The sequence below is a fragment of the Conger conger genome, chromosome 1 (genome assembly GCF_963514075.1).
Source record: "Conger conger chromosome 1, fConCon1.1, whole genome shotgun sequence".
Taxonomy (NCBI): domain Eukaryota; kingdom Metazoa; phylum Chordata; class Actinopteri; order Anguilliformes; family Congridae; genus Conger; species Conger conger.
This window is the reverse complement of record NC_083760.1, coordinates 10,021,398-10,046,690: the sequence shown is the minus strand read 5'-3', so window position 1 is coordinate 10,046,690 and position 25,293 is coordinate 10,021,398. Positions and strand designations below refer to the sequence as shown.

General features: G+C 46.8%; 2 protein-coding genes across 3 annotated transcripts in view; both read right to left on the bottom strand.

Moving 5' to 3' along the window:
- The window catches only part of vps39 (VPS39 subunit of HOPS complex), a 28,343-nt gene extending 17,663 nt beyond the window's left edge, over positions 1 to 10,680 (bottom strand). For both annotated transcript variants that reach the window (XM_061249532.1, XM_061249540.1), the window contains exons 1-10: positions 9,733 to 10,680; positions 8,958 to 9,023; positions 8,680 to 8,744; positions 7,533 to 7,575; positions 6,832 to 6,926; positions 6,081 to 6,179; positions 5,763 to 5,855; positions 4,379 to 4,562; positions 1,558 to 1,678; positions 590 to 710 (exon numbers count right to left, since the gene is read on the bottom strand). In XM_061249532.1, the coding sequence (XP_061105516.1) occupies positions 590 to 710; positions 1,558 to 1,678; positions 4,379 to 4,562; positions 5,763 to 5,855; positions 6,081 to 6,179; positions 6,832 to 6,926; positions 7,533 to 7,575; positions 8,680 to 8,744; positions 8,958 to 9,023; positions 9,733 to 9,805 (960 nt within the window). In that variant the 5' untranslated portion in view covers positions 9,806 to 10,680. The remainder of the gene's footprint in view (positions 1 to 589; positions 711 to 1,557; positions 1,679 to 4,378; positions 4,563 to 5,762; positions 5,856 to 6,080; positions 6,180 to 6,831; positions 6,927 to 7,532; positions 7,576 to 8,679; positions 8,745 to 8,957; positions 9,024 to 9,732) is intronic.
- Positions 10,681 to 10,788: 108 nt separating this feature from the next.
- LOC133133524 (transmembrane protein 87A-like) overlaps positions 10,789 to 25,293 on the bottom strand; it is a 16,874-nt gene continuing 2,369 nt past the window's right edge. The window contains exons 4-20 of the mRNA XM_061249629.1: positions 24,860 to 24,976; positions 24,096 to 24,143; positions 22,856 to 22,912; positions 21,874 to 22,009; positions 20,177 to 20,238; positions 19,422 to 19,605; positions 18,670 to 18,769; positions 17,983 to 18,076; positions 17,750 to 17,821; positions 17,208 to 17,316; positions 16,998 to 17,056; positions 15,712 to 15,815; positions 15,250 to 15,326; positions 13,750 to 13,814; positions 12,783 to 12,835; positions 12,268 to 12,298; positions 10,789 to 12,039 (exon numbers count right to left, since the gene is read on the bottom strand). Coding sequence (XP_061105613.1) covers positions 11,998 to 12,039; positions 12,268 to 12,298; positions 12,783 to 12,835; positions 13,750 to 13,814; positions 15,250 to 15,326; positions 15,712 to 15,815; positions 16,998 to 17,056; positions 17,208 to 17,316; positions 17,750 to 17,821; positions 17,983 to 18,076; positions 18,670 to 18,769; positions 19,422 to 19,605; positions 20,177 to 20,238; positions 21,874 to 22,009; positions 22,856 to 22,912; positions 24,096 to 24,143; positions 24,860 to 24,976 — 1,410 coding nt within the window. The 3' untranslated portion in view covers positions 10,789 to 11,997. The remainder of the gene's footprint in view (positions 12,040 to 12,267; positions 12,299 to 12,782; positions 12,836 to 13,749; positions 13,815 to 15,249; positions 15,327 to 15,711; positions 15,816 to 16,997; positions 17,057 to 17,207; positions 17,317 to 17,749; positions 17,822 to 17,982; positions 18,077 to 18,669; positions 18,770 to 19,421; positions 19,606 to 20,176; positions 20,239 to 21,873; positions 22,010 to 22,855; positions 22,913 to 24,095; positions 24,144 to 24,859; positions 24,977 to 25,293) is intronic.

The following is a 25,293-nucleotide window of genomic DNA, read 5'->3' as shown; positions in this document are numbered from 1 at the left end:
GGCAAACATCATACCTGATCCCACAAAATAGCAAGTATATAAGGTAAAAAGTAAAAAAAAAAGGGGAGGGAAAAAAAACAAAAAAAAAACCCAGTGGAAAGAAATCTCAGGAGGAACCCGGCTATAGATGTGGGAGCCCAACCTCCGCTGGCCGGCAAGGCATAATGGTAAATGGATGGAACAGAAATCCATTATAACAAGTGAATTGGGTTGGACAGCTTACAGTTAGGTAATATATTAGCAGGATAAGTAATGAGGGGGTGAATGGTAAACAGTTTAGGGAGGCACGCTGAGGCATCTGTAGCTCCGGAATGTGAATGTGAAGCACCCATCCATTATCTTAACCCACTTACTCCTGGTCAGGGTCGCGGGGGGGCTGGAGCCTATCCCAGCATGCACTGGGCAAGAGGCGGGAATACACCCTGGACTAGTTGCCAATCCATCACAGGGCTATCACAGACAAATTAAATCCGGGATTTCTGAGAAGGCCGTGCTCCGGAGTGGCTTGCTCTGTGTACATTCGCTCTGAAATGGCCACAGTCGTGGGCCGGCGGGGCTCTGAATTGCTCTGTTGTGATTGGCTGCTCACCGCCAGCTGCAGGGCCAGCTCAAACTGTTTGTCCTGCAGGAGCTGCCGGATCTGGGTTGCTATGGAGACGGGCACAAGGCGCCACACAAAATGGTTGCTGGCAACGTACACGATGTTGGGCCTGAGAGAAAGAAAGAAAGAGAGAGAGAGAGACAGAGAGAGAGAGAGAGAGAAGGACCAGAGGAAAGGGAGTGAGAGAGAGGGCGAGAGAGGAAGGGAGTGAGAAAATAAACCCAAAAGGGAAGACACAAGATCCACTCAGACAAAAACAGCAGCTGAATCACAGCTTGTGAACCGCAGTGACAAATCTGAACAGCTGATAGACAAACAGCTTCTCCTCAGCTGTCTGTAAATACATCCCTCCCTCCCCCCTCCCTCTACCACCTCCCTCTCCTCCCCCTTCTCCCACCTCCTTCTCCTCCCCCCCTCTCCCACCCTCTCCCCCCTCCCTCTCCCCCCCCTCTCCCACCCTCTCTCCCACCTCCCTCTCCCCCCTCTCTCCCACCTCCCTCTCCCCCCTCTCTCCCACCTCCCTCTCCCCCCCTCTCTCCCACCTCCCTCTCCCCCCTCTCTCCCACCTCCCTCTCCCCCCTCTCTCCCACCTCCTTCTCCTCCCCCCCTCTCCCACCTCCCTCTCCTCCCCCCCTCTCTCACCTCCCTCTCCCCCCTCTCTCCCACCTCCCTCTCCCACCTCCCTTTCCCCCCTCTCTCCCACCTCCCTCTCCTCCTCCTCCCCCTCTCTCCCACCTCCCTTTCTTCCCCCTCTCTCCCACCTCCCTCTCCTCCTCCTCCCCCTCCCTTTCTTCCCCCTCTCTCCCACCTCCCTCTCCTCCTCCTCCTCCTCCCTCTCCTCCCCCTCTCTCCCACCTCCCTCTCCTCCCCCTCTCTCCCACCTCCCTCTCCTCCCCCTCTCTCCCACCTCCCTCTCCTCCTCCTCCCTCTCCTCCCCCTCTCTCTCCCCCTCTCACCCAGCGGAGGTGACGAAGCGGGGCCTCTGCAGCTCCACACTCTGCACCAGCAGGCGGGGCTCGAAGGTGCGGATCTCCACGTAGCGGGGAAGCACGGCGATGATGTAGGGGGGCTGGTGCTCTGTGGGGGGGGAGAGGCTGAGTTCAACTGTAAAATAATTACCATTGTGTACAACAGCTTTCCAGGTCCTCCAGTCAAGGCAAAGACACTGAAGGTATTCAGATACAGGCTCGAGGCAGTGCTGCATGGAGTACTCTCTAGTCTGTTGGCCAACGGCCCGTTCTCATCACTAGCATCTTATTTATGTTACTTTTCTTTGGTTGATACGTCTGTGATAATTGCTTCATAAGTTCCTTGTACAAGCCCCGGCACATTTTTTATGTTTGTTGGCTTTCAATAAAAATGTATTTGATTTGTGTTTCTCAGCGGATCTAACCACCGTCCAGGGAGGGCCCAGACTTTTGACACTGGGAGGAGAAACCGCTAACCAAGGCAAATAAACAAACACTGCTCTGAGGAATTTAAAATAACTGTATTGCTATAGAGAGAGAGAGAGTCTTTTATACCGAGACCAGTCAGTCTTTCATACAAAGCTCTGCTTCGGAACCTTCCAGAAGTCCACCAGGCCACGAGGGCAGGAAGCCCAGCCGGAGCCGGAGAGCGTATGAGGGATCAGGACACGTATGACACGGATTAGGCTGCAGGGAGGGGCCCCACGGACGTCATGCAGCATGACATCTCTGCGGAACCCTGGCAGAACCCAGCCAGAACCCTGCCAGAGCCCTGCCAGAACCCAGCCAGAGCCCAGCCAGAGCCCAGCCAGAACGCAGCCAGAACGCAGCCAGAACCCAGCCAGAACCCTGCCAGAGCCCTGCCAGAGCCCTGCCAGAGCGCAGCCAGAACCCAGTCTGAATCCTGCCAGAGCCCTGCCAGAACGCAGGCAGAACCCAGTCTGAACCCAGCCGGAGCCCTGCCAGAACCCAGCCAGAACGCTCGTGACGTACTGCCGGTTCAGAGGCCCCTGGAGGCCTCGCGCTGAAGCCTGACCCCGCCGTGAACGCTGCTCCGCGCCCAGGACAGCAGGCATCCATATGGAGAGGATTTTCCTTTTGTTTAAATAATAACCCAAAACAAATGGAAGTCCAAAGACCCGTCACGGGCATTTAACTTCGCCGCACGGATGTATTCTACACCTCGAAAACCGAGCCAACTTACGTCCTGCTGTGAGGAGTTTGAATTGCGGGTAGACAAGAGATATGCGCTAGCCCATCAATAGCTGAAAGACGGGACAGGTGCCGTCAGCTTCACAATGCTAAATGTAGGGGTGTCTCAGTGGCGCATCCTGCAGAGCACTGACCGCAAGCTCATTGTGAGCCGTGACGTCAAACGGTTCGAATCCGACCGTCTGACAATTTGTCGCATGTCTTTCCCTCTCTCTCGCCCCCATTCTTCCTGTCTCTATATACTGTCCAATAAAGCTGAAAAAGGCCTAAAAAATATCTAAAAAAAAAAAAAAAACAATGCTAAATGTCCACATATTTCAGAACAGTCCCCTTTATGTACTGTACTGATGTGAAACCATGGTTACATGGTTCTGAGCCATGAACCCGCCCAAACAGTACGGATGCAAATCTGCATCGTGCCAACACAGCTTGGAAGCACCACATTGTCCCAGTCAAATACAATAAATGAAATCAAAACAAAATATATTGCTCATTAAGTGTCTGCAGATGCCACAGTTACAGTTATTGTCTGCAGTGCCAGTTTATCAGGGGCAGGGGGAAGGGGCTCTCACGTGCGGGGCCAAAGCCTAATTTTCCTCTCAGTTAAAATTGAGGTGAGGAAATTGCCAACAGTTTGGCGCTGTACTTGTGAAACCTCTGAGCCACCATTTTGTAGTTATATTCTGTGATTTGTCCATCCCGATGAGCCACAAATGGAGATTAAAAAGTGATTAAAAAAGGGCTTGTGCTCACTCCCTCCCATTTCATTACAAAAGCAGACATGTCCTGCCAGTACCAGCGCCCTGAGAGGCAGGCAATTTACTGCCATTTTACTTCTGCCCCGAAAAGCAGCGAGACAAAACACGTGCAACGGGATCCAACTAGGACACTGGAAACTGAACAACCCGGGAGTGAGGGAGGGAGAGAGAGAGAAAGGGATAGAAGAAAGCGATAGAGCAGACCAAAGAGGAGTGCTCTGAATGGGGGGGGGGGGGGGTGAACAAGGAGGTTTCTGTTAGGAGCAGACCCGTAACACCCCAGTTAATATGACCTCAATGTTCACACACTGTGCACTGCAAGCAAGGACACCGCTCTACACTCTAACCCCGCCACACAGGGAACACCACTGTCCCTGCTGGCCACTCACAGTACTGCAGTCACGATTGAAATCAGGGCGAGACATCCCATTACCGTCATTTAGCTGTCCCCTTTCATACACAGCGACTTACAGTTGATTAGACCAAGCAGGGGCCAATCCCCCCTAGAGCAAAGTGGGGTTAAGAGCCTTGCTCAAGGGCCCAACAGCTGCAATTGTGGCTACACTGGGGCTTCAACCACAAAACCTTCTGGGTCCCACTCAAGCACCTTAGCCACCTGTCTGCTGGGATCCCGTCGACATCACCACAATTGAAAGTCATTACGTACGCTGAGGCATGTGAGTGAATGTTGCTTTCACTGCTGTAAAGCACTTTGTGCTGTATGCTCAAAAGGGCTATACCAATAACATTCTTTTTCGTATTATTATCATTATTAAATCAATAGCGAGCCAACACGCAAGAAAAAATGTACCTCTACCGAATGCGGCAGGGATCCTTACCCATTGCGATAGGTATGTCGGTCCAGTTGAGGGCGCACTTCTGGGTGCAGACACCTTCCTCGTTCAGGACCACGGTGAGGTCGTCCTGACCAACTGCCACTTTCCCGTCGGCCAACGGGGCGACCAGCGGCTCCAGCTGCTTCCCCGTAGGGAAGAGCTCTTTGATGGAGCCACGCCCGTCCACCTGAGCAGGGACAGACCAACACACATCTACTCAACACACATCCACTCTCGACGGACCAAGACACATCTACTCAACGGACCAACACACATCCACTGGACGGACCAACATACATCCACTGGACGGACCAACACACATCCACTCAACGGACCAACACACATCCACTCAATAGACCAACACACATCTACTCAACAGACCAACACACATCCACTCAACAGACCAAGACACATCCACTCGACGGACCAACACACATCCACTCGACGGACCAACACACATCCACTCAACAGACCAACACACATCCACTCAACAGACCAACACACATCCACCCAACAGACCAACACACATCCACTCGACAGACCAACACACATCCACTCGACAGACCAACACACATCCACTCAACAGACCAACACACATCCACTCAACAGACCAACACACATCCACCCAACAGACCAACACACATCCACTCAACAGACCAACACACATCCACTCGACAGACCAACACACATCCACTCAACAGACCAACACACATCCACTCAACAGACCAACACACATCCACTCAACAGACCAACACACATCCACTCAACAGACCAACACACATCCACTCAACAGACCAACACACATCCACTCAACAGACCAACACACATCCACTCGAGGGACCAACACACATCCACTCAACAGACCAACACACATCCACTCAACAGACCAACACACATCCACTCAACAGACCAACACACATCCACTCAACAGACCAACACACATCCACTCAACAGACCAACACACATCCACTCGAGGGACCAACACACATCCAGAGTTTGACACCACTGAGTTAAGGCGAGCGCACAACGATTAAAATCATTTCAAAATCCCGTCTAAGGTGAGCAGCTCACATCTAACGACAGCAAAATGAGTTGGGAATTTGTTGGGGACTTCAGAATCGGGGCAAAAGTGGTGTGATCTCAGCTTTAGAGCAGGCCGCACAACTCCGGGCCTCAAGGTTTCCGTTCCAATGAATTACCTCTATGAATTACCCAGGTTCGAACCTGTACTTGAGCACAGCAAAATCATTAGGATGCACTTGCGGGTCTGCAGCTGTAGCATACATGTCAGTTAAGATCTTAATTCAATAATTAAGAGCGGAAGTTGGCACAAAATCCTGGAATGGATCGGCGCTGCTTCCGAGGCTCCTTGGCCTGCTGGACTCACCCGGATCAGGTAGTAGTCTCGTTTGAATCCCACACAGATGGAGTTCTCGCACCACGCCATGGACTTCGGAATGTCTGGCGCAGCAAAATCCCCCTGTGTCACAAAATAAGCAGGAATATATTCCCTTCCCATAGCAACTATTTTTGCGCAGCTGCTGGTTATGAATTGTGCCAACTGTGACTATGCCTTCTCCATGGCAGCGACGTGCTACACTGCACGCATTTCCACTGCGAGTCTCTCGAGACAGGAGTGCCTGCCTGGTGCCATTATGTAAATAATATTCATGGCAGTACATTACAGATCAGATCTGTCCCTTACCTGCAGCTCATGGAACTCCCTGTCCTTCCAGTAGTATAACTGGAGCTTCTTCTTTACAGCCACGCACATCCTCAGTTTGGCCTCTCCTGTGCCGGCATGCTACAGAGAGAGAGAGAGAGAGAGAGAGAGAGTGAGAGAGTGAGAGAGTGAGAGAGTGAGAGAGAGAGAGAGAGCGAGAGAGCGAGAGAGAGGCAGTGTCAGAGACAGAGGGAGGAAGAGAGGCAGAGATAGAGGGCAAGTGAGAGAAATATAGAGATAAAGAGAGACAGTTAATGAATGACCTTGGAATCTTCTTTATTTAATTATCCTTCAACCTGAGACTCAATGATCAGTTAAGACACATTGTTTGATCATTTCATATGATGACAGGGACAGAACCGGTTGCGTAGTGGTTCAGGTACATGACTGGGACCCGCAACGTCAGTGGTTTGATCCCCAGTGTAGCCACAATAAAGTCCGCACAGCCGTTGGGCCCTTGAGCAAGGCCCTTAACCCTGCATTGCTCCAGGGGAGGCTTGTCTCCTGCTTAGTCTAATCAACTGTACGTCGCTCTGGATAAGAGTGTCTGCTAAAATTCCAATAATGACAAACCAAAATTGCTCTGGGTGGTCTGACGAATGGCTGTTATCATCATCCTAGCATATATTCATAGCTATCATTATAGTTGACAGTTTCATCCCCATCTTAAAATGCTAAAATGTTTAGTATGTCATAGCTATTGTTCCTGGCAGGAATGACCCGCGAGACTGACCTGCAAGTCACATGCAAAGAGAGAGGCTCCCTTGGCCTTTGACACAGCAGTGATTTGCTGGAAGGTCAAGAGGTCATGCACATGGATGTTGTTCTCTGTCAGAAGGAGAGAAACAGTGTGTTATTCAATATAATAAAAAATCTCATTCTCTCCAACAGCAGCAAAATAACGACGTCTTGGGCCTCCCATTCTGATGAAAGGACGTCTACTGTTGAATGCGGTATTGACTTTAGAATTATTATTTGGGGTTATTAATCCAACAATTTGGGCTGATAGGAAGGGAATATTGCACACGCAAACACTTTTTATGATGCATCACTTTCTATGTATTATTTTAGCATAGCAGTTGTTCTTAGGAAAGAGTAATACATAATAGTAGTAACACACTAACAAAATTCTTCGCAATATCAGCACAATGTCAGTAGACTGTCACTGTCAACAGCATGGTTAGTAATTAATATGGAAATATGTTGACAACAACAAAAGAAAACATTCCCTGAATGAAATTCTCTTTTTCATTCAAGTCATTTTCCATGACTTCCCCCCACACAGACAGATGATGTGACTAAGTGACCCATTAACTTTTCTTTTTTCTTTTTTGTAAACAATTTTCAGGGGTAGTGGAAACCTCAATGATTACAATGCAGCTATTGTACCATAGTTTTACTTCCCCATCCTTGCAATAAGCCAGAAGTACGTACCGAGCAGGCTGACCAGGATCTTGTACTGAGACACGACAAACAGCTGTGAAACCGAGAGAGACGTCGCAAATTAGAGGCGTTTCAAAACTGCAGTCAATATCTCGCCTAGAGGCAACCTACATCAGACCAAAAAACAGATTCAACCACACACAGCCGCTTTTGATCACTCTATAATCGCGTCATAACGCATCCCACATTCCCATTATTATTTTACCTGACTTTAACTGGTCTAGACGGTGGTTTATGTGCATAAAACCCTTAGCACATGAGAATTCCCACAAGTCCGTTGAGTAGACTTGTACCCACTTTTTATGCTGTGATGTCATTCCTCTACCATAATTCATTCCATTGGCATGGCCATGTTTTTAAATCATCATAATTTTGGCAGTTGGGCCATCTGTGAAAAGTTTAAAGGGATCCTGCACTTTCTGTGAGTTTTGTGATGTCATTTCAGTTTGTGTATGTTTTTGATTGCCTCAAACAGTTTTGTATATGATGAAGGATACTTTCGATACTTACAGAAGACCAAGAAAAGCAAGAAAATACAACAAGCAAATCAGCTTGTACAGCGATATTTTATGTCCAGAGGATACAGACATGTTAAAATCCAGAAAGTGAAATTATCCCTTTAGGCCATTTAACTAGCGTTACAACGTTTTATATTAAACCACAAAGTTGTTATTACTGACAAGAAAGTTGGAAGCAATATCTAGATGGGGAATTAGTCAAAACATGGGAGGCAGATAGAAGTCAACATTAGCATCAGAAAAAAACAATTGAAATAGCAGTTTGCATAATTTTATATTTAGCCCTCAAGCCAACCTGGGCTTGCGTTCTAGTATGACATAATGCAGTTGTCAATTCACATTGCCTTTAGTTACTGTGTTTCTCTGGAAAAGCTAGTATGTTTTCAATATGTAGGCCTGTAGCCTAGTGGTTAAGGTACGTGACTGGGACCCACAAGGTCGGTGGTTCGACACAATAAGATCCACACAGCCGTTGGGCCCTTGAGCAAGGCCCTTAACCATGCATTGCTCCAGGGGGGATTGTCTCCTGCTTAGTCTAATCAACTGTACGTCGCTCTGGATAAGAACATCTGCCAAATGCCATTAATGTAATGTAATGTAATATGTTGAATCTTGATTACCTGCTGAATTTTCTTGGAGAAGTTCTTGAGGGATTTCTCCAGAGTCACTTCAAACCTGTTGCTCGCTGCGGAAAATAAGGAGTACAAGGCAGTTGAAGACACACACTTGGCGACTTGCCTCCTTTCTCCTGTCATACAATAGCTCCAGTTAAAATATTGGAATTGGAATTAAACTTCAGTTCAGTTCAGTGTACAGAACACTGGAGGCTCTGAAGACAAATGAGGAACCTCGAACCGTGTGGAAGCCGCTCCCACCGGCTCACGTGCCTTTCCCTCACCTGCATCCTTCTTGATGCGGTAAAGCAGTAGGTGGCCTGGCTTGGTCCCGACAAGAAGCCAGTCCTCTGCAAAATACAGTTGTTTGTGTTAACTCGGCCTAATACCCTGACGGGGGGTACCAAGCATGCATTGGTAAATCATTGAAAACATACAGTAACTTTATATCTTAGAATGGCTAGCTAAGTTACATGCTCCCGGACACCTTTGCTGTATCCCACCCAACCAGTTTAAAAAAGTTTCTGCTGTTGTCACTGATAATTAGAGACATTATGCCGGGCCACAACATGCTCCAGCCATTAGGCAGTTCAGATACCTGACATGTCTAACGCTACTGTCAATGGTATTAGTCTATATTTTAGAATTAACAAAGGATTGTTTTGACTATGCATCGTCTAATTACGCCAAAGCAGGGCGTTTTATTTGCGAGCAGCCTGTCAGGATAAAAAATGCTAGTAAATTGAGAAAGCCATCTAGCTACATTTGCGATTTAAACTGAAACCACAAGTAGCCTAGATATAAATCGACAATTACCTAGATAGAGTAATTTGGCGGTATACTTTGATTTTGTAGGCTTCACTACCGTAACAATACACACACTTCAAACGTTTTGAAAAAGAATCAAAAACTTTCCAAATACATAACGTCATAGCTAGCTAGCACCACTGCGGTCTCACAGTATTGCTAGTAGCTAACATTAGCGGTAGCCATGAAGCACAACAGCTAGCTATACCCTGAGGCCTGTCACAAAGAGACCACCCCGAAAAACAAACTTACCCCAGGCCGCCAGGCAGTCAATCTGAAGCGGTAGCTTCTCCAAAATCGGCACGGACTCATAGGCGTCGTGCATTGTGGTGCCGTTGGTTAGCTAGCCAGCTAGCTGTTTGTTAGCCAGCTGACTAGCTAGCAAAGATATGTTCAATACGGCACGAGAAGGAAGTATACCAAAGCTGGGTGGCGTCAATTAGCTCGTCAACTACTCTGCTAGCTAGCTCGCTAGCTTTGTTGTATACACCCGGTTCGGTATGGATTGGTATCAAAAGCATACAAGACACTTTTTTAAATTCGCCTCTTCTGGGTGCGGGAGATCGAAGAAAATCACCAGGCACTGCCCTTCTCCGTGTAATCACAGGAGCTCCTACTGTTGTGGCTGTCCAGCGTCCGAGTGGTGCAAGAATTCATATCACGGTGGTCCATACAGTGAACAGGAGAACGCTTGTTTGTAAACTGCACAAATATAGGCTAATAACTGCTTCGGATGGTCGAACAGTTCGCTAAAACGCCAAATGCAATATCTAGATATAACGTTACAGGAAATGTCAACATTATGCTGGCAATATTTCTAAACAGGAGTTTCCTGTCATTCGCGACCTGCGCCAATAATATCCTGAACCACACTGACTGACACATACAATCGAGTCCATGACAGGCAGGTGACTCGCAGCCAGTGCACTCACATGGGGCGAATTAAGACACTCGCAGAGAACAAAGTAGCCCACAAATTATTTCCGAATAGCAGAGCTATGGATTTATTCCTGTGCAAGTAGTTCTTGTAACGTCTGGTGCTGATATATTTTTACGCAATGTCCGTTCGGAAGGTGGCATTGTTTCACATATGGAATTCGAAATGAAGAGACTGTTTTGTTTTGTCTTGTAACCTAAGTTGACTATATACGGACATATGTTTTTTAATTGGCCTCAGTTTTAATTAAGGTACATTGTAGATTAAATGCTGTTTCCCCCCCGGTTAAGTACAGTACAATTTTGTTCAGTGTTCTTCAAAGCTTCACGAAGTGGAGTATGGGCTGATACGGAACAAAATACACAAAATAATAACTGACAAAAATAGCGTTTAATATAAAGATTAACCCTGAAACGAAAAGAACATAGAGTACAAAATGGCAGGCAAACCCATTTTACACGTCACATTTTCGTTATATTTTGTCCAACTATGTCAAAGAAAACATAACCCTTATATTATTCGCGTTCACAACATAGAACCAAATGTAGTTAATAAATTAAAAAGCCAAATAGGCCAGGTTACAGTAGATCGCACGGCCTAAGTCTTTGGACCTTTAAAATATTTAAATGTTTTTATTATAGGGTTTGTTGGGGGGGTCAAAAGCGATAAGTGGAGTGCATGTAATCAATGAAAGAAAAGTGCATGTAATCAGTTAAAAAAAAGTAACACAATCCATAAAGATCGAATCCCTTTGCAGTGAGAACTCACAAAAAATAAAGCTGGTTGCATAACTTCTCACATACTGAAATGTATTGGAAAGCAGTAGCAATTCCAATTATGGCTCGATGTGGCGTCTGTCTTCATAGTTTCATTGCATTAGGGAGCGTCTCTGCAAGAATCAAAGGATGAAATGCAAGCTTTTCTTGCTGTAAACTGAGCAGTGTTCTCTTAGGTGTACTAAGGCACAGATCAGTTACCTAGAGCTTTTTTTTTTCTACCTTCCTTGTGGCCACCCAGAACCGGTCTGGCAAGCCCTTCAAGACAAACATTTATGTGTGCGTTCCTGTGCTCCCAGAGCAGTAGACCAAACGCAGACGATAACCACAAGAGGAAATTAGGGAGAAAACTTTTCTTCTTCTTCAAGGAAAGACTTTGCTTCGCAAACACCGACACTCAATTTAAATGGACTATTCGGCGTTTCTGTTCTTCCTTCTTCATTTGCAAGCTTTCGTGGCTGTTTCTCTTATGCAGCATGAAACGGTTTTACGCCTTACGTCTTAGTCCAGGCTCACACCAGAAACCAGACTGACTCAGCATGTACTGCACCATAGAATGACATCACGCCTAACACTCCCCGCCCCTGCTCTCTCTCCGCTCATTCAATGACTGCGCAGTGTCAGCGGGTGATCTCACATAAAGAAAACGTATACTTAAAGCTGTGTGTGTGTGTGTGTGTGTATGTGGGTGCGTGTGTGTATCGATGTGGAAGAAAAAAAGAAAGAAAAAAAAAAATCCAGTGTTGACTCATGTGAGTCCAAATACAGTAGTGTAGTGCTCAACAGAGCTCTTCCCCTCCTTCATTATTCCATCTTCGATCTTTCCATCTTGGTTTTCAGAATTTCCTAAGGAAGTAGGGAAGGGGAGAGAGAGAGAGAGAGAGAGAGAGAGAGAGAGAGAGAGAGAGAGAGAGAGAGAGAGGGGAGGGAGGGGGAGAGAGGCATGATTGAGGAGGAACCGAGTAGTGACGTGGGGGGTGGGGGCCACTGCGACATCTGACTGTGTGCGATAATCAAGAAAAATGTGACCAGGGATCATGAGACACGAGTTTAGAAATGAACCAATGACTTTACCTCCTCCTCATCCAGCATCACAGGAAGCGCTCTGCGGAGAGAGAGAGAGAGAGAGAGAGATTTAAAAACCATTATTAGGACATCCATTTTCGAAAACAGAGGTTATAGAGCTTGAAAAATAAAACCAGGCAATAACAAAAAGAAAAAAGGAAAGGGGGAGAGAGAGAGGGGAGGAGGGTGGGATGGAAAGGGAGAGAGAGAGAGGGAGGAAGGGAGGGAGGGAGGGAGGGATAAAAGGGAGAGAGGGAGGGAGGGATAAAAGGGAGAGAGAGGGAGAAGGAGAGGGAGGAATAAGAATACGCTGCATGAGTACAAAAGGTGTCACAGCCACATACTCCTGCCCATGAGCAAACATATTTATTTTAGGCGGGTGACCCGCGGGCAGCAGCATGTCGAGGACCGTGGTCGCTGATCCCGGCCGTACTGCACGTCGACTTTCCAGCAGCACTCCAGCTGTGAAGGGCAGAGGCCCAGCTCTGCTGCTTGTGGCGGGGGTAATGGTGTTCAGTACTTACACATCAGCCACAGTAGTGGGGATGTTCTCCTCCACCCATTTCAGGTCCTCATCCTGAAAACAGCAGAGCATATGAGGCGTTACTTACACTCACATCTGATCAGTATCTGACAGGGTGACTGTGTGTTCAGCTGTACGATCACATGTCTAACACTCCAACTGAACACACAGTCGTACTGTGAGATATGTGACAGGCTGACTGTGTGTTTAGTTGTACTGTCAGATATGTGACAGGCTAACTAAACACACAGTCACCCTATCACATATGTGACAGTTCAGCAGAACACAGTCACCCAGTCACATATCTGAACACTATCAGGATCAGAGGTAGGTCAAAGATGACTGAGAAGTTAGTGAAAATTAGTGCCATGAACCTGATAGGATGTAGGATGTTGCCAAGTACTTAAATTAAAATGAACCGACCATTACCTGGATTCATTGGACTTGGTCCTGTTTTAAGTCAATTTAGCAGGAGGATAATCTGAGTGAGGCTGATGTGTGGAGGTAGGATGTTTGTGCCACATTCATCATTTCATCAATGAGTCTTTTTTCTTTGTCTTGTCAGTAAGTCCATCTTTTTTAAGGCCTTCCACCCTTTCTCCACTGAATTCACTTGTCTGTGTCTGTATGGCAGTACTAATGTGCAGTGATTACATTACATTAATGGCATTTATCCAGAGCGACGTACAGTTGATTAGACTAAGCAGGAGACAATCCCCCCCGGAGCAATGCAGGGTTAAGGGCCTTGCTCAAGGGCCCGACAGCTGCACGGATCTTATTGCTTATTGTGGCTACACCGGGGTTCGAATCACCTACCTTGCGGGTCCCATTAATGTACCTTAACCACTGCGTTACAGGCCGCCCTCATCATCGTGTCAGACATAATTGTGCCCTGAAAGCCTGTGAGAGATGCATTCCCTCGCGTTCGCCGTGTTCCTGTCACACTGAACCACGCCGAGCGCTCTCACCTCTTTGCTCAGCAGCTTTTGGGCTCCGTTGGTCTCTGGCTTTGCCCCCCTCATCTTCATTCCCTCTGGAAGAGACCCACACAGCCAATCAGACTCAAACATGGGAGGACAGTCAAATTAGTTTTGTTGCCTATTCTTTTGGAGTCTGAATGACCTTCTTTTACATTACATTATTACATTATTGGCATTTGGCAGATGCTCTTATCCAGAGCGACGTACAGTTGATTAGACTAAGCAGGAGACAATCCTCCCCTGGAGCAATGCAGGGTCAAGGGCCCAACAGCTGCGCGGATCTTATTGTGGCTACACCGGGGATCGAACCACCGACCTTGCGGGTCCCAGTCATTTACCTTAACCACTACGCTACAGGCAGCCGCTTTTAGGACATTTTACATAAGTGTGCCTCTCTTTAGACCCCCAAAAGGGAACAGACTGTGTTTACCATGTTGACACTGATGAAGTGCTCGTCAATACTAGGACTATTGCTCCCAACATTGTGCTTTCTTGGCGCAATTCTGCCACCTCAGTGGAATGCTCCCAGAACTGCGGAGGTGAAATAGTAATGTGTAGATCCGCACACAGTGTTTAGTGTTTAGATAGCTCATGTTGTGGGAAATAGTTTGGTGTCATTGGTGGTGCAGTACACTGGTTGCTGAATAACGATCTTGTAGGAATAAAGCACAGGTAATAAGTCACCTGTGAGCCAGCATCCAGCTGTGCTACAAAGGTTAACCAGGTTTGTCTTGCGACTCTTTATTTGACGATTTGTTGTTTTTCCTGTAAACCCTGGGTTTATAGAGGGAAACGTGAAATGGGTCGAGGAGACTTGCTAATACGACCTCCTGTGCACCATTCACGTATAGCCATTCATATTACATCTTGTAATTCTTGTAATTCTATTTCTGCAAAGCACATTGTTTAATAAATTGTATTCATTTCAACCTGCATCCTCTTGACTTGCACCACTGCACACTTAGCAGTTTAGAGTCCAAACAGACATAGACCACCTAGGATACCCATACCTCATAGTCACTTGCCTATACACCAGTGCCATCACCAGATAAGTGTATCATTATAGGCTATACAGGCCACAGGCATGTCCGCGTCTACATAGATAGATAGCGATTGTATAGAGCCACACTATTGGCGGACATTTGCAGTTTTTGTTGAACTGTTGGAACAAAGGAGCAGTTGAACTTATCTTTTGGAGTCAGATAAATGAGAACATTAAATTAACCCTGTTCCAGTAGCATTGGTCAGACTACACGCGTTTCTTTCACCTCTCAGATACTACCGCTTTTTAGTGTATTTGGGGGGTTCTTACACTATGATGTTTCATTGTCGGGATGAGCCCTAATTATTGTTTTGCTATCAACTTGTCACACTAAATGATGTTTCTATGGTTTCATCAGTCAGGCCTTTAATTGCTCTCATTGGTTGCTGGAATCACCACAACTGTTAGATTACGATTGTCCATCTGTTTGGATTGAAAAGTCTCACCGAAAGCCTCATTCAGCATTGGCTCCTTGACTTCATCATCATCCTCGTCATCGTCGATAAGTGGCGAGTGAGAGAACCTGCGGAAAGCAATAGTAAAGGCACAACAATAACCAAACAGGACAGAGCAAATCAATTTTCATTCAGACTTTACAAGTAAATCGCTGACCCAGTTTTGCGGATTACATGACCACCTGACCAGCCTATGTGGAAACCTGAGCCAAAACATTAGAAAAAAAGAAAAAAAAAAAGAAAAGATTCTAAGGTAAGGCTTCAATTACCCCATGAGTGGTTTTATGACCAGAGAATTATGTACAGCACTATGGAAAACCGAAGGGGGGAGGGGAGAGAAAAAAAAAAGAAAAAAAAAAGAATCATGAGCTGCTGTTGTGGTTTCACAGAACAAATATTGAAGCAGTGAATGTCATAATAAAAGTAATAATAATATGACCCCTGACCCCTGACCTCTGGCTGTTGGCGGAGGGCCGCAGCAGCACCATGATGACCAGCAGGATGGTGGAGAAGAGCAACCGCCAGAACGCATCATCCACCCACAGATCCCTCCAGCCCTGAGGAAGCACACACACATACGGTCAGCCTGCAGGGAAACACACATACAGATACACACAGACAAAACGAAAATATACACATACACAGACAAAAACAGACATACACACAGATGTACAGTGCATCCGGAAAGTATTCACAGCGCTTCACTTTTCCCACATTTTGTTATGTTACAGCCTTATTCCAAAATGGAATAAATTCATTTTTTTCCTCAAAATTCTACACACAACACCCCATAATGACAACATGAAAGAAGTGTTTTTGAAATCTTAGCAAATTTATTAAAAATAAAAAACTAAGAAATCACATGTACATAAGTATTCACAGCCTTTGCTCAATACTTTGTTGATGCACCTATTCTTTTTGAATATGATGCCACAAGCTTGGCACACACCAGGATGTCTCTGTACATTGCTGCATTCATCTTTCCCTCAATCCTGACTAGTCTCCCAGTTCCTGCCGCTGAAAAACATCCCCACAGCATGACATCCCCACAGCATCCCCACAGCTGCCACCACCATGCTTCATAGTAGGGATGGTATTGGCCAGGTGATGAGTGGTGCCTGGTTTCCTCCAAACATGATGCCTGGCATTCACGCCAAAGAGTTCAATCTTTGTCTTCAGAGCAGCAGAAATTTTTCTGTACCCTTCCCCAGATTTGTGCATCGAGACAATCCCGTCTCGGAGGTCTACAGATAATTCCTTTGGCTTCATGCTTGGTTTGTGCTCCGACATGCATTGTCAACTGTAGGACCTTATATAGACAGGTGTGTGCCTTTCCAAATCATGTCCAATCAACTGAATTTACCACAGGTGGACTCCAATTAAGCTGTAGAAACATCTCAAGGTTGATCAGTGGAAGCAGGATGCACCTGAGCTCAATTTTGAGCTTCATGGCACAGGCTATGAATACTTATGTACATGTGATTTCTTAGTTTTTTATTTTAAATAAATTTGCAAAACTTTCAAAAAAAAACTTCTTTCATGTTGTCATTATGGGGTGTTGTGTGCAGAATTTTGAGGGAAAAAAATTAATTTATTCCATTTTGGAATAAGGCTGTAACATAACAAAATGTGGGAAAAGTGAAGCGCTGTGAATACTCTCTGGATGCACTGTATATAAAAAAACACACAAACGTAGAGAACCACACCAGACACAGACACACAACAGGAGGGCCGCTCACCGTCTGACAGTCGACCAGCTTGAAGACTTTGGTTGTCCAGATGATGAACACGATGGAGGCTACAGGGTGGCACAAACGCAAAAGAACAGGAGCGGCTCAGGACGAATAAAGACCAGGACACACAGCACACCCCAACAGCCCTCCAAGCTGAACACGGGAGGGACGCCCCCGAAGAGTGAGGGGCCAGGGGGGTCTCGAGCGGGGTCTCACCCAGGACGGAGAAGATGAGGGTGTTGGTGAAGTGCTGGTAGAGGGACAGCTTCACCACGTTCCTGCGGAGCTTCAGTAGGCGGGTGGTCTGGGACAGGCTGATGAAGATGTGCACACTGCGGGTCAAGGGGGGCAAACGGACACAAGGGGGGCATCTGGGGGGCATCTGAGGCCCATAGACCTCCACGTATGGAGAATGACACTGAGTAATATAAGATGATTTATTATTTTTTTTATATATATTTTTTTTTACATGAATAGGTGGGAAACAAAATACCTGATGTGAAACAATACCGCTATGTGTCGGCGAACATGCTGACACACATAATACAAGTGGTCTTCATGATCTGTGCAATGATACAATGATGACTGATTGATTGATTGATTGATTGATGAAATATTGAAATGTAAAAGCCAGAACTACTATGCTGTGTGTTGGGCTGATCCAACCAGCTCTCATTATCCCAGTGTGGATAATAAATGGGCAAAACCAAAGCAAAATGTGTGTGGGGGGGGGTCCTGGAGAGTCATTGAAAGGATATCCACCACATCACGCAGGAGTCAATGAGCGACAGGCTGAGGTTGGCCACAAGGGCTACTGTGCCATAGAAGCTCTGAAAGAGAGGACGGGAGAAGCAGTCATATCAAAGCTCAACTTCACATTCATTTTACCGAGAAGAATTCCTGGGTCCTTCCTTCAGTAATCCGTTAAAAAAAATAAAAAAGGTATTTTTACGCGTGGATGTCATGACAGGGAGCGCCTGTGAACACTCACCCCGGTGACTCTCAGCACTCCCTCCACAGAGGAGAAGAGCAGGTACAGCAGCCCCACGGCGACCAATCGGTGCACTGTCGTACCCAGCCTCGGCCTATAGGAGATCCAGCACAGAACAGTCACACACGGACCATACCAAGGCACAGGGAGGGTGGGGGGTCACAGGTATTCACATACAAATGGAGCATGCCAAGTCACCAGAGGAAGGGCAGAGGCGGGCCTGTGGCCTAGTGGTTAAGGTACATGACTGGGACCCGCAAGGTCGGTGGTTCGATCCCCGGTCTAGCCCAGTGTATAAGATCTGCACAGCCGTCGGGCCCTTGAGCAAGGCCCTTAACCCTGCATTGCTCCAGGGGAGGATTGTCTAATCAACTGTACGTCGCTCTGGATAAGAGCGTCTGCCAAATGTCATTAATGTAATGTAATGCTTTATAATAGAATGGAATGGAAAAGCATTATAATGTCATGGGATTTGAAGCAAAGGCTGTTAATCTCCGGTTTATGACCACGCCAATAACATTTAAATGAGGGTGTCAGACAATCTGATAGGTCACTTTTGTGAAAATTCACGGCAGGGAAGTAAAATGAATAACTCTTATCGTTATTACCATTAATGAGCGATGATACCAGTGACAGTGAGTGACAGGCGATGAGGGCGGGGCCTGTGTGAGGGAAGGACAGACTCACTTGACAATGCCGTAGCCCAGGCTAACAATCAGCACCAGGACTCGAGCCAGAGACCTCTTCAGGTCCGACAGCAGCTCGGCGAAGATCACAGCACCCTGGACTGCAGGGGCCAGCGGAGGGAGGGAGGGAGAGAGGGAGAGGGAGAGAGAGAGAGAGAGAGAGAGAGAGAGAGAGAGAGAGAGAGAGAGAGAGAGAGAGGGAGAGGGAGAGGGAGAGGGAGAGGGAGAGGGAGAGGGAGAGGGAGAGGGAGAGGGAGAGGGAGAGGGAGAGGGAGAGAGGGGGAGAGGGGGAGAGAGGGAGGGAGGGGGAGAGAGAGGGAGAGAGAGGGGAGGGAGGGAGAGAGAGGGGGGAGGGAGAGAGGCGGAGGGGAAGAGAGAGAGAGAGAGAGAGAGAGAGAGAGAGAGAGGGAGGGAGGGAGGGGGAGAGAGAGGGGAGGAAGGGAGGGAGAGAGAGAGGGGGAAAGGGAGGGAGGGAGAGAGAGAGGGGGGAGGGAGAGAGGCGGAGGGAGAGAGAGAGGGAGAGAGAGGCGGGAGCAGGGATGGTGGGAGGTCCAGGGGAGTGAGGAAATGAGAGATACGTCAAACGGCAAAAACAAAACAACCGCTCGGACCACAGCTCTCGTGCGGATGTGCTCATGTGTTTGTTTGTGCTCATGTGTTTCTGTATGGGCGCACAAGTCTGTATGTACACGTGTGTGTGTGTCTGTACATGTGCACGTGCGATAGGTGCGCGCGTGCGGAAAACGCACTTACCGTAGTCGCCGCGGTAACGGATGCTCTGGTACTCGGAGTAGAACACGGCCTTCTCCAGCATTCCCAGCAGGATCACGGCGCCGACCCAGAACTGGATGCGCAGCAGGTCCCGCCAGTAGCAGAGTGACCAGACGAGCCAGAGGAGCGCGAACAGGACGTACACGATGACCATGACCATGTAGAACTGAGGACGGCACGGTCACGTCACGTTACAGTCGCTCAGCCGACACGGTCATCCAAAGACACTTTACAGTCGATTAGCCTAAGTAGGATCCCCCCCCCCTCCGGAGCAATGTGGGGTTAAGGGCCTTGCTCAAGAGCCAAACAGCTGCACAGGTCTTATTGTGGGCACACTGGGGTTTGAACCACCAACCTTCCGGGTCCCAGTCATATACCCTAGGGAGGTGTCCCTTGTACAGTCTAACCAGAAGGATTACATTACAGACAGTTACTCAGCTGAGGCTATTCCCCAAAATGACTTACAGTTGATTTGACTAAGCCGGGGCCAATCACCCTGTAGCAATGTGGGGTGAAGGGCCTTGCTCAAGGACCCAACAGCTGCACGGATCTTATTGTGGCTACACTGGGACTCGAACCGCTAACCTCCCAGGACGCAGTTACGTACCATAGCCACTAGGCTATCGGCCACCCCCCCACACGGTGATTCATTAGCTCCGCCAACAGTGACCACTCTACGGCCAATCACCTCAGACATGTGGATGCACAGGGTGGTACACAGTCACCCTTAAACTCACCATCATGAGAGGCCAGTCAGCAGGGGAGGAATATTCGTAAGGGCCTTTCATCTCTACCGTCACTGTAAATAAACACAGAACTGTGTATGCAAATAGATAGACACACATACATAGGTAAAACCCCTTCACAACAGTTGGCCAGATCAAGAACACTCTCCAGGAGGTAGGAGTAGGTGTGTCAAAGTCAACAATCAAGAGAAGACTTCACCAGAGTGAATACAGAGGGTTCACCACAAGATGTAAACCATTGGTGAGCCTCAAAAACAGGAAGACCAGATTAGAGTTTGCCAAACAACATCTAAAAAAGCCTTTACAGTTCTGGAAAAACATCCTATGGACAGATGAGACAAAGATCAACTTGTACCAGAATGATGGGAAGAGAAGAGTATGGAGAACGAAAGGAACTGCTCATGATGTAAAACGTACCACCTCATCAGTGAAGCATGGTGGTGGTAGTGTCATGGTGTGGGCATGTATGGCTGCCAATGGAACTGGTTCCCTTGTATTTATTGATGATATGACTGCTGACAAAAGCAGCAGGATAAATTCTGAAGTGTTTTGGGCAATATTATCTGCTCATATTCAGCCAAATGCTTCAGAACTCATTGGACGGCGCTTCACAGTGCAGATGGACAATGACCCAAAGCATACTGCGAAAGCAACCAAAGAGTTTTTTAAGGCAAAGAAGTGGAATGTAATGCTATGGCCAAGTCAATCACCTGAATCGGACCTCAATCCGATTGAACATGCATTTCACTTGCTGCAGACAAAACTGAAGGGAAAATGCCCCAAGAACAAGCAGGAACTGAAGACAGTTGCAGTAGAGGCCACCAGGGATGAAACCCAGTGTCTGGTGATGTCTATGCGTTCCAGACTTCAGGCTGTAATTGACTGCAAAGGATTTGCAACCAAGTATTAAAAAGTAAAAAGTTTGATTTATGATTGTTAGTTTGTCCCATTACTTTTGGTCCCTTAAAAAGTGGGAGGCACATATACAAACTGTTGCAATTCGTACACTGTTCACCTGATTTGGATGTAAATACCCTCAAATTAAAGCTGAAAGTCTGCAGTTAAAGCACATCTTGTTCGTTTCATTTCAAATCCATTGTGGTAGTGTATAGAGCCAAAAAGAAGAGAATTGTGTCGATGTCCCAATATTTATGGACCTGACTGTATGTTTATTTTTTTGTGTGTTAGTATAAAAGAACACATTTGAGATTTCCAAATATTCATTTTACAAAAAAGTAACATATTACTGTAAGCAATTGACTTCTTTTTACATAAAAACTTGATCAAGGCTGTCTGAGACCAGAAGCAAGGTCCAAAGTCTACAGAAGACGTTTTCCAACATGCTTGGAACATCCTCCTTGCTGATTGTCTTATAACAGAACTGCAGGACAGAGTTGGCTATCTCAGAGAAGTGATGCAGTTTTAACGCCGAAGGGTGGTCACAAAAAATATTGATTTGATTCAGTTTTTAACTATTCAGCCAAATTATTCAAATGTAATGTAAAACGTATAGTACGTTTATTTAGGACCTTTCATTGAATTATTTTTGAAAGAATCTTATCTGCACAGAATGTTATACAGGTGCCTAAGACTTTTGCACAGTACTGTACCTTAACCACTACGCTACAGGACGCCCAAAATAAACTGAAATGACTTGTTTGGTATTGAATTCCATACGCAAAACTCACTGGTGAAGGCATATTTCCCAGCAGCCTCTTTGGGGTCCTGCTCTTCCGGTCGTGGTGCCGCGGTGTTCCGACTCCTCACTTTGACGATGAACATGTAGGGACTGTCACGCCACGCTTTGGCCACCGCGCCTATGGACTGCGAGACACGGCCGTGTTAAGAAAAAAAATTGTTGGCATTTATATAGTGCCTTTATCCAAAGCGCTGTACAATTGATGGTTCTCATTCACCCATTCATACACACACTCACACACCAACAGCTGCCATGCAAGGCACCGACCAGCTCGTCAGGAGCATTTGTGGGTTAGGTGTCTTGCTCAGGGACACTTCGACACAGCCCGGGCGGGGGATCGAACCAGCAACCCTCCGACTGCCAGACGACTGCTCTTACTACCTGAGCCATGCCGCCCCCGTATAAGACACACAGGACACACAACAACAGCCAATGACACACACAATCTCAAAAAACCACACAAACAACATGAAGATATTACATTAATGGCATTTAGCAGACGCTCTTATCCAGAGCAACGTACAGCTGATTAGACTAAGCAGGAGACAATGCACGGGTTAAGGGCCTCCCCTGGAGCAATGCAGGGTTAAGGGCGTTGCTCAAGGGCCCAACGGCTGTGTGGATCATACTGTGGCTACACTGGGGATTGAATCACCGACCTTGCGGGTCCCAGTCATGTACCTTAACCACTATGCTACAGGCCGCCCAACATCGTCAAAATCGGGGCCATTGAATCCAAAACCAGCCCTGGTTTCCTTTCCGGGTAATTAACTGGACAATTAAAGTGTTACTAATTAGCCAGACTGCCTTCACACTGGACTCCCAGGGAACGGGAGGGTGGAAAACTACAGAAAAGCCCTGGAGGACCATGATCTGATGATCCCGGATAAAGGTGTTATAGCGCTGATGTTGCAGACTTGAGGTTAGTCTGGAGGCCTGGAGGTGCCAAAGGGAATTCTGGGTACGCATACCGGCTTCTCTTGCCATCCTTGCGATGTGCTCTGATTGGAAGGCGTGCTCTCATCATCCTAAAACAACGCCAAAGAAACAGACTGTTGAAGGTACAATAGGTCATTTCGGACTCCTAACAGTCAAGAGAGGAATTGCAGCAACAAACACCATCAAACCACAACACCATTAATCCCTCCCGCTTCTCTGTGAACGAGTGAATGTTGAAACGCTATTGGCTGTGGCAATTAGGATTAATTTTCAACCAATGAGCTTTAATTATTGTACAGCTGTACAGTGCTTTGGTACAGAGTGTTTGTCCGCCAAATTTTGAAAGCCAAATTTAAAGACAGGCAGAGGGTGAGTCAGTGAGCCTTTTTCAATGATAGGAAGGGATTTACAATGGTTTTGTACCTTTAAGGGTGCTTTCACACCTGCCTCATTTAGTCTGTTTAAATCAAAACCCTGGTGCTGACCAAAACAACCGCAACAAACAAACTCTGTGGCGGATCATTTGTGGTGAGAACATGATCCGACCCAATTACAGGTGCATTCTGGGTAGGACCGGATGCCGTAGCGAGCTAAGCTGTGCATTATAGGAGAAGATAAAGTTTTGTTTTTCCTGTTTGTCCTACTCAACGCTACACATTTCTGTCCAATGAATGAACAACCTTAGCACACACGTGGTTTCGTTTAGAAATCGTGGTTCGTTTAAAAAAAGGCAAGTGTGAAACACTTTTCTTGTGCCAAACCAAAAAATGCAATATTGCATTTGGTTCATCCCAAATCAAGCCAACTATAGGTATGAAAGCGCCCTAAAGGTCCGAAGCAAGAACCTATCCCTCTTCAGCCATGTTAAGACAGCACACAAATGCAGAGGAACACAGATCTGATGACACGGCACTTGCACTTCCATGCACTTCACATGTCACCAGACTACCAAACATTTCAGTGAAGAGCACTGTCACAAATAGCACTGCCACAAAATAGCACTGTCACATTGCATCTGTATCCATCTTTGGTGCTGTAGCTGTTTACCATAGTTACCACAGACAGTTTATGTGAATTGCACCTTATATGACCCGTTCAGTAGTTGTTCAAATATACTTTGGTATGCACTTACTGTAAAAGTGTCTGCAACATAAATGTAGACCCAACATTAATGTTCTAATGTCAGCACCACAGAACACCTTTACTTTGCGTTGCCCGAAAATCTCCCAGGACCTCTGAGGTACACCCTTCTCCTGCAGTGAGGGCACTCACCTCAGGGCTGGAGAGGGGCTGGTATGGAACAAACTCGGAGTAGTACACCTGTAGAAGGAGAGGAGACAGTGTCACCCCCAGTGCATCACCCAGTCCTGCGTACTCAGCTCTGAGATGTGCCCCTCCCAGGGGGCCAGTCATTGACATTCACCCAGAAGCTCACAGACTCCAGTGCTCTTCAGTGGAGGCAATGCAGCTTATCAAGCCGCTGGTGCCAAAAAAGTGAATTCTAAACTACGACTTTACCCTGACAAAAAATGCTTTAAAATTCAAAAAATGTTTTCACACTGAACTAGCTATTCTGCAGTGACCTTTCCCCCCCCCCCCCGCCCCCCTTTCTCGTTTGGTACCCTGTGTGTAAAGAAATAGCTCCTGTGTGCATGTTCTGGGGCCAAAAAGTCCACATAGTCAGACATGGCAGCCTCCATAAACTGGCTTCTCGCTCCACTGGGCAGCTCCCATAGGAATCCATGGAACCAGTACGCTGTGTCCATTCCTTATACATCTCGAGGCTCCCTCCACAAAATCAGTCCCTTTAACTAACTCCTCTTCAGAAAGGGTTTAGTATGTGTATGTCCACACACAAACCTGCAGCTACCCATTAGACCATTTTTTTAACCTTGCGTGTACAGGAAACAACATGAACTGCTACCATTCCATTGTATTCTATTCCATTCCATTGTATTCTATTCCATTCCATTCGAAGAATGCTCACTGTGTGAGAATGCATGGCTGTCCTGGGCCTGAGAAGTGACTGCACTCACCTTAGGGGTAAAAAGGGAAGTGCAGTTGTCGAAGAGAATGTAGCCCTGGCTGTAGTAGCCACTCCAGTCATCCTTCACCATACGGTCCCTTCCAAACAATGCCAAAGCCTTGTTGTCCTGTAAGATGTTGGAGAGGTACAGTTATGACATGATAGGAGCAGGATAAACAACGGCAGGGAATTAAGAGTTGTGGTGACGCTGCAGGGTTGTGACGTTTTTCCATTTCAGCACTGAACACAAGATATGTTCACAAATGTTCGTAAAAAAGAAAAGTTACACAAAGTTAACTGCACAAAGTAAAACCAATAACAGCTCTTTAAATGTATTTATTTACTTTTACTTTTTTTTTTTTTTTACTTCAGTCCATGTTTCAGATTTGGACGCAGTACAGGTTTTAGCCAGTTATTCTGGTTATTCCAGTTTTTTTTTCCCCA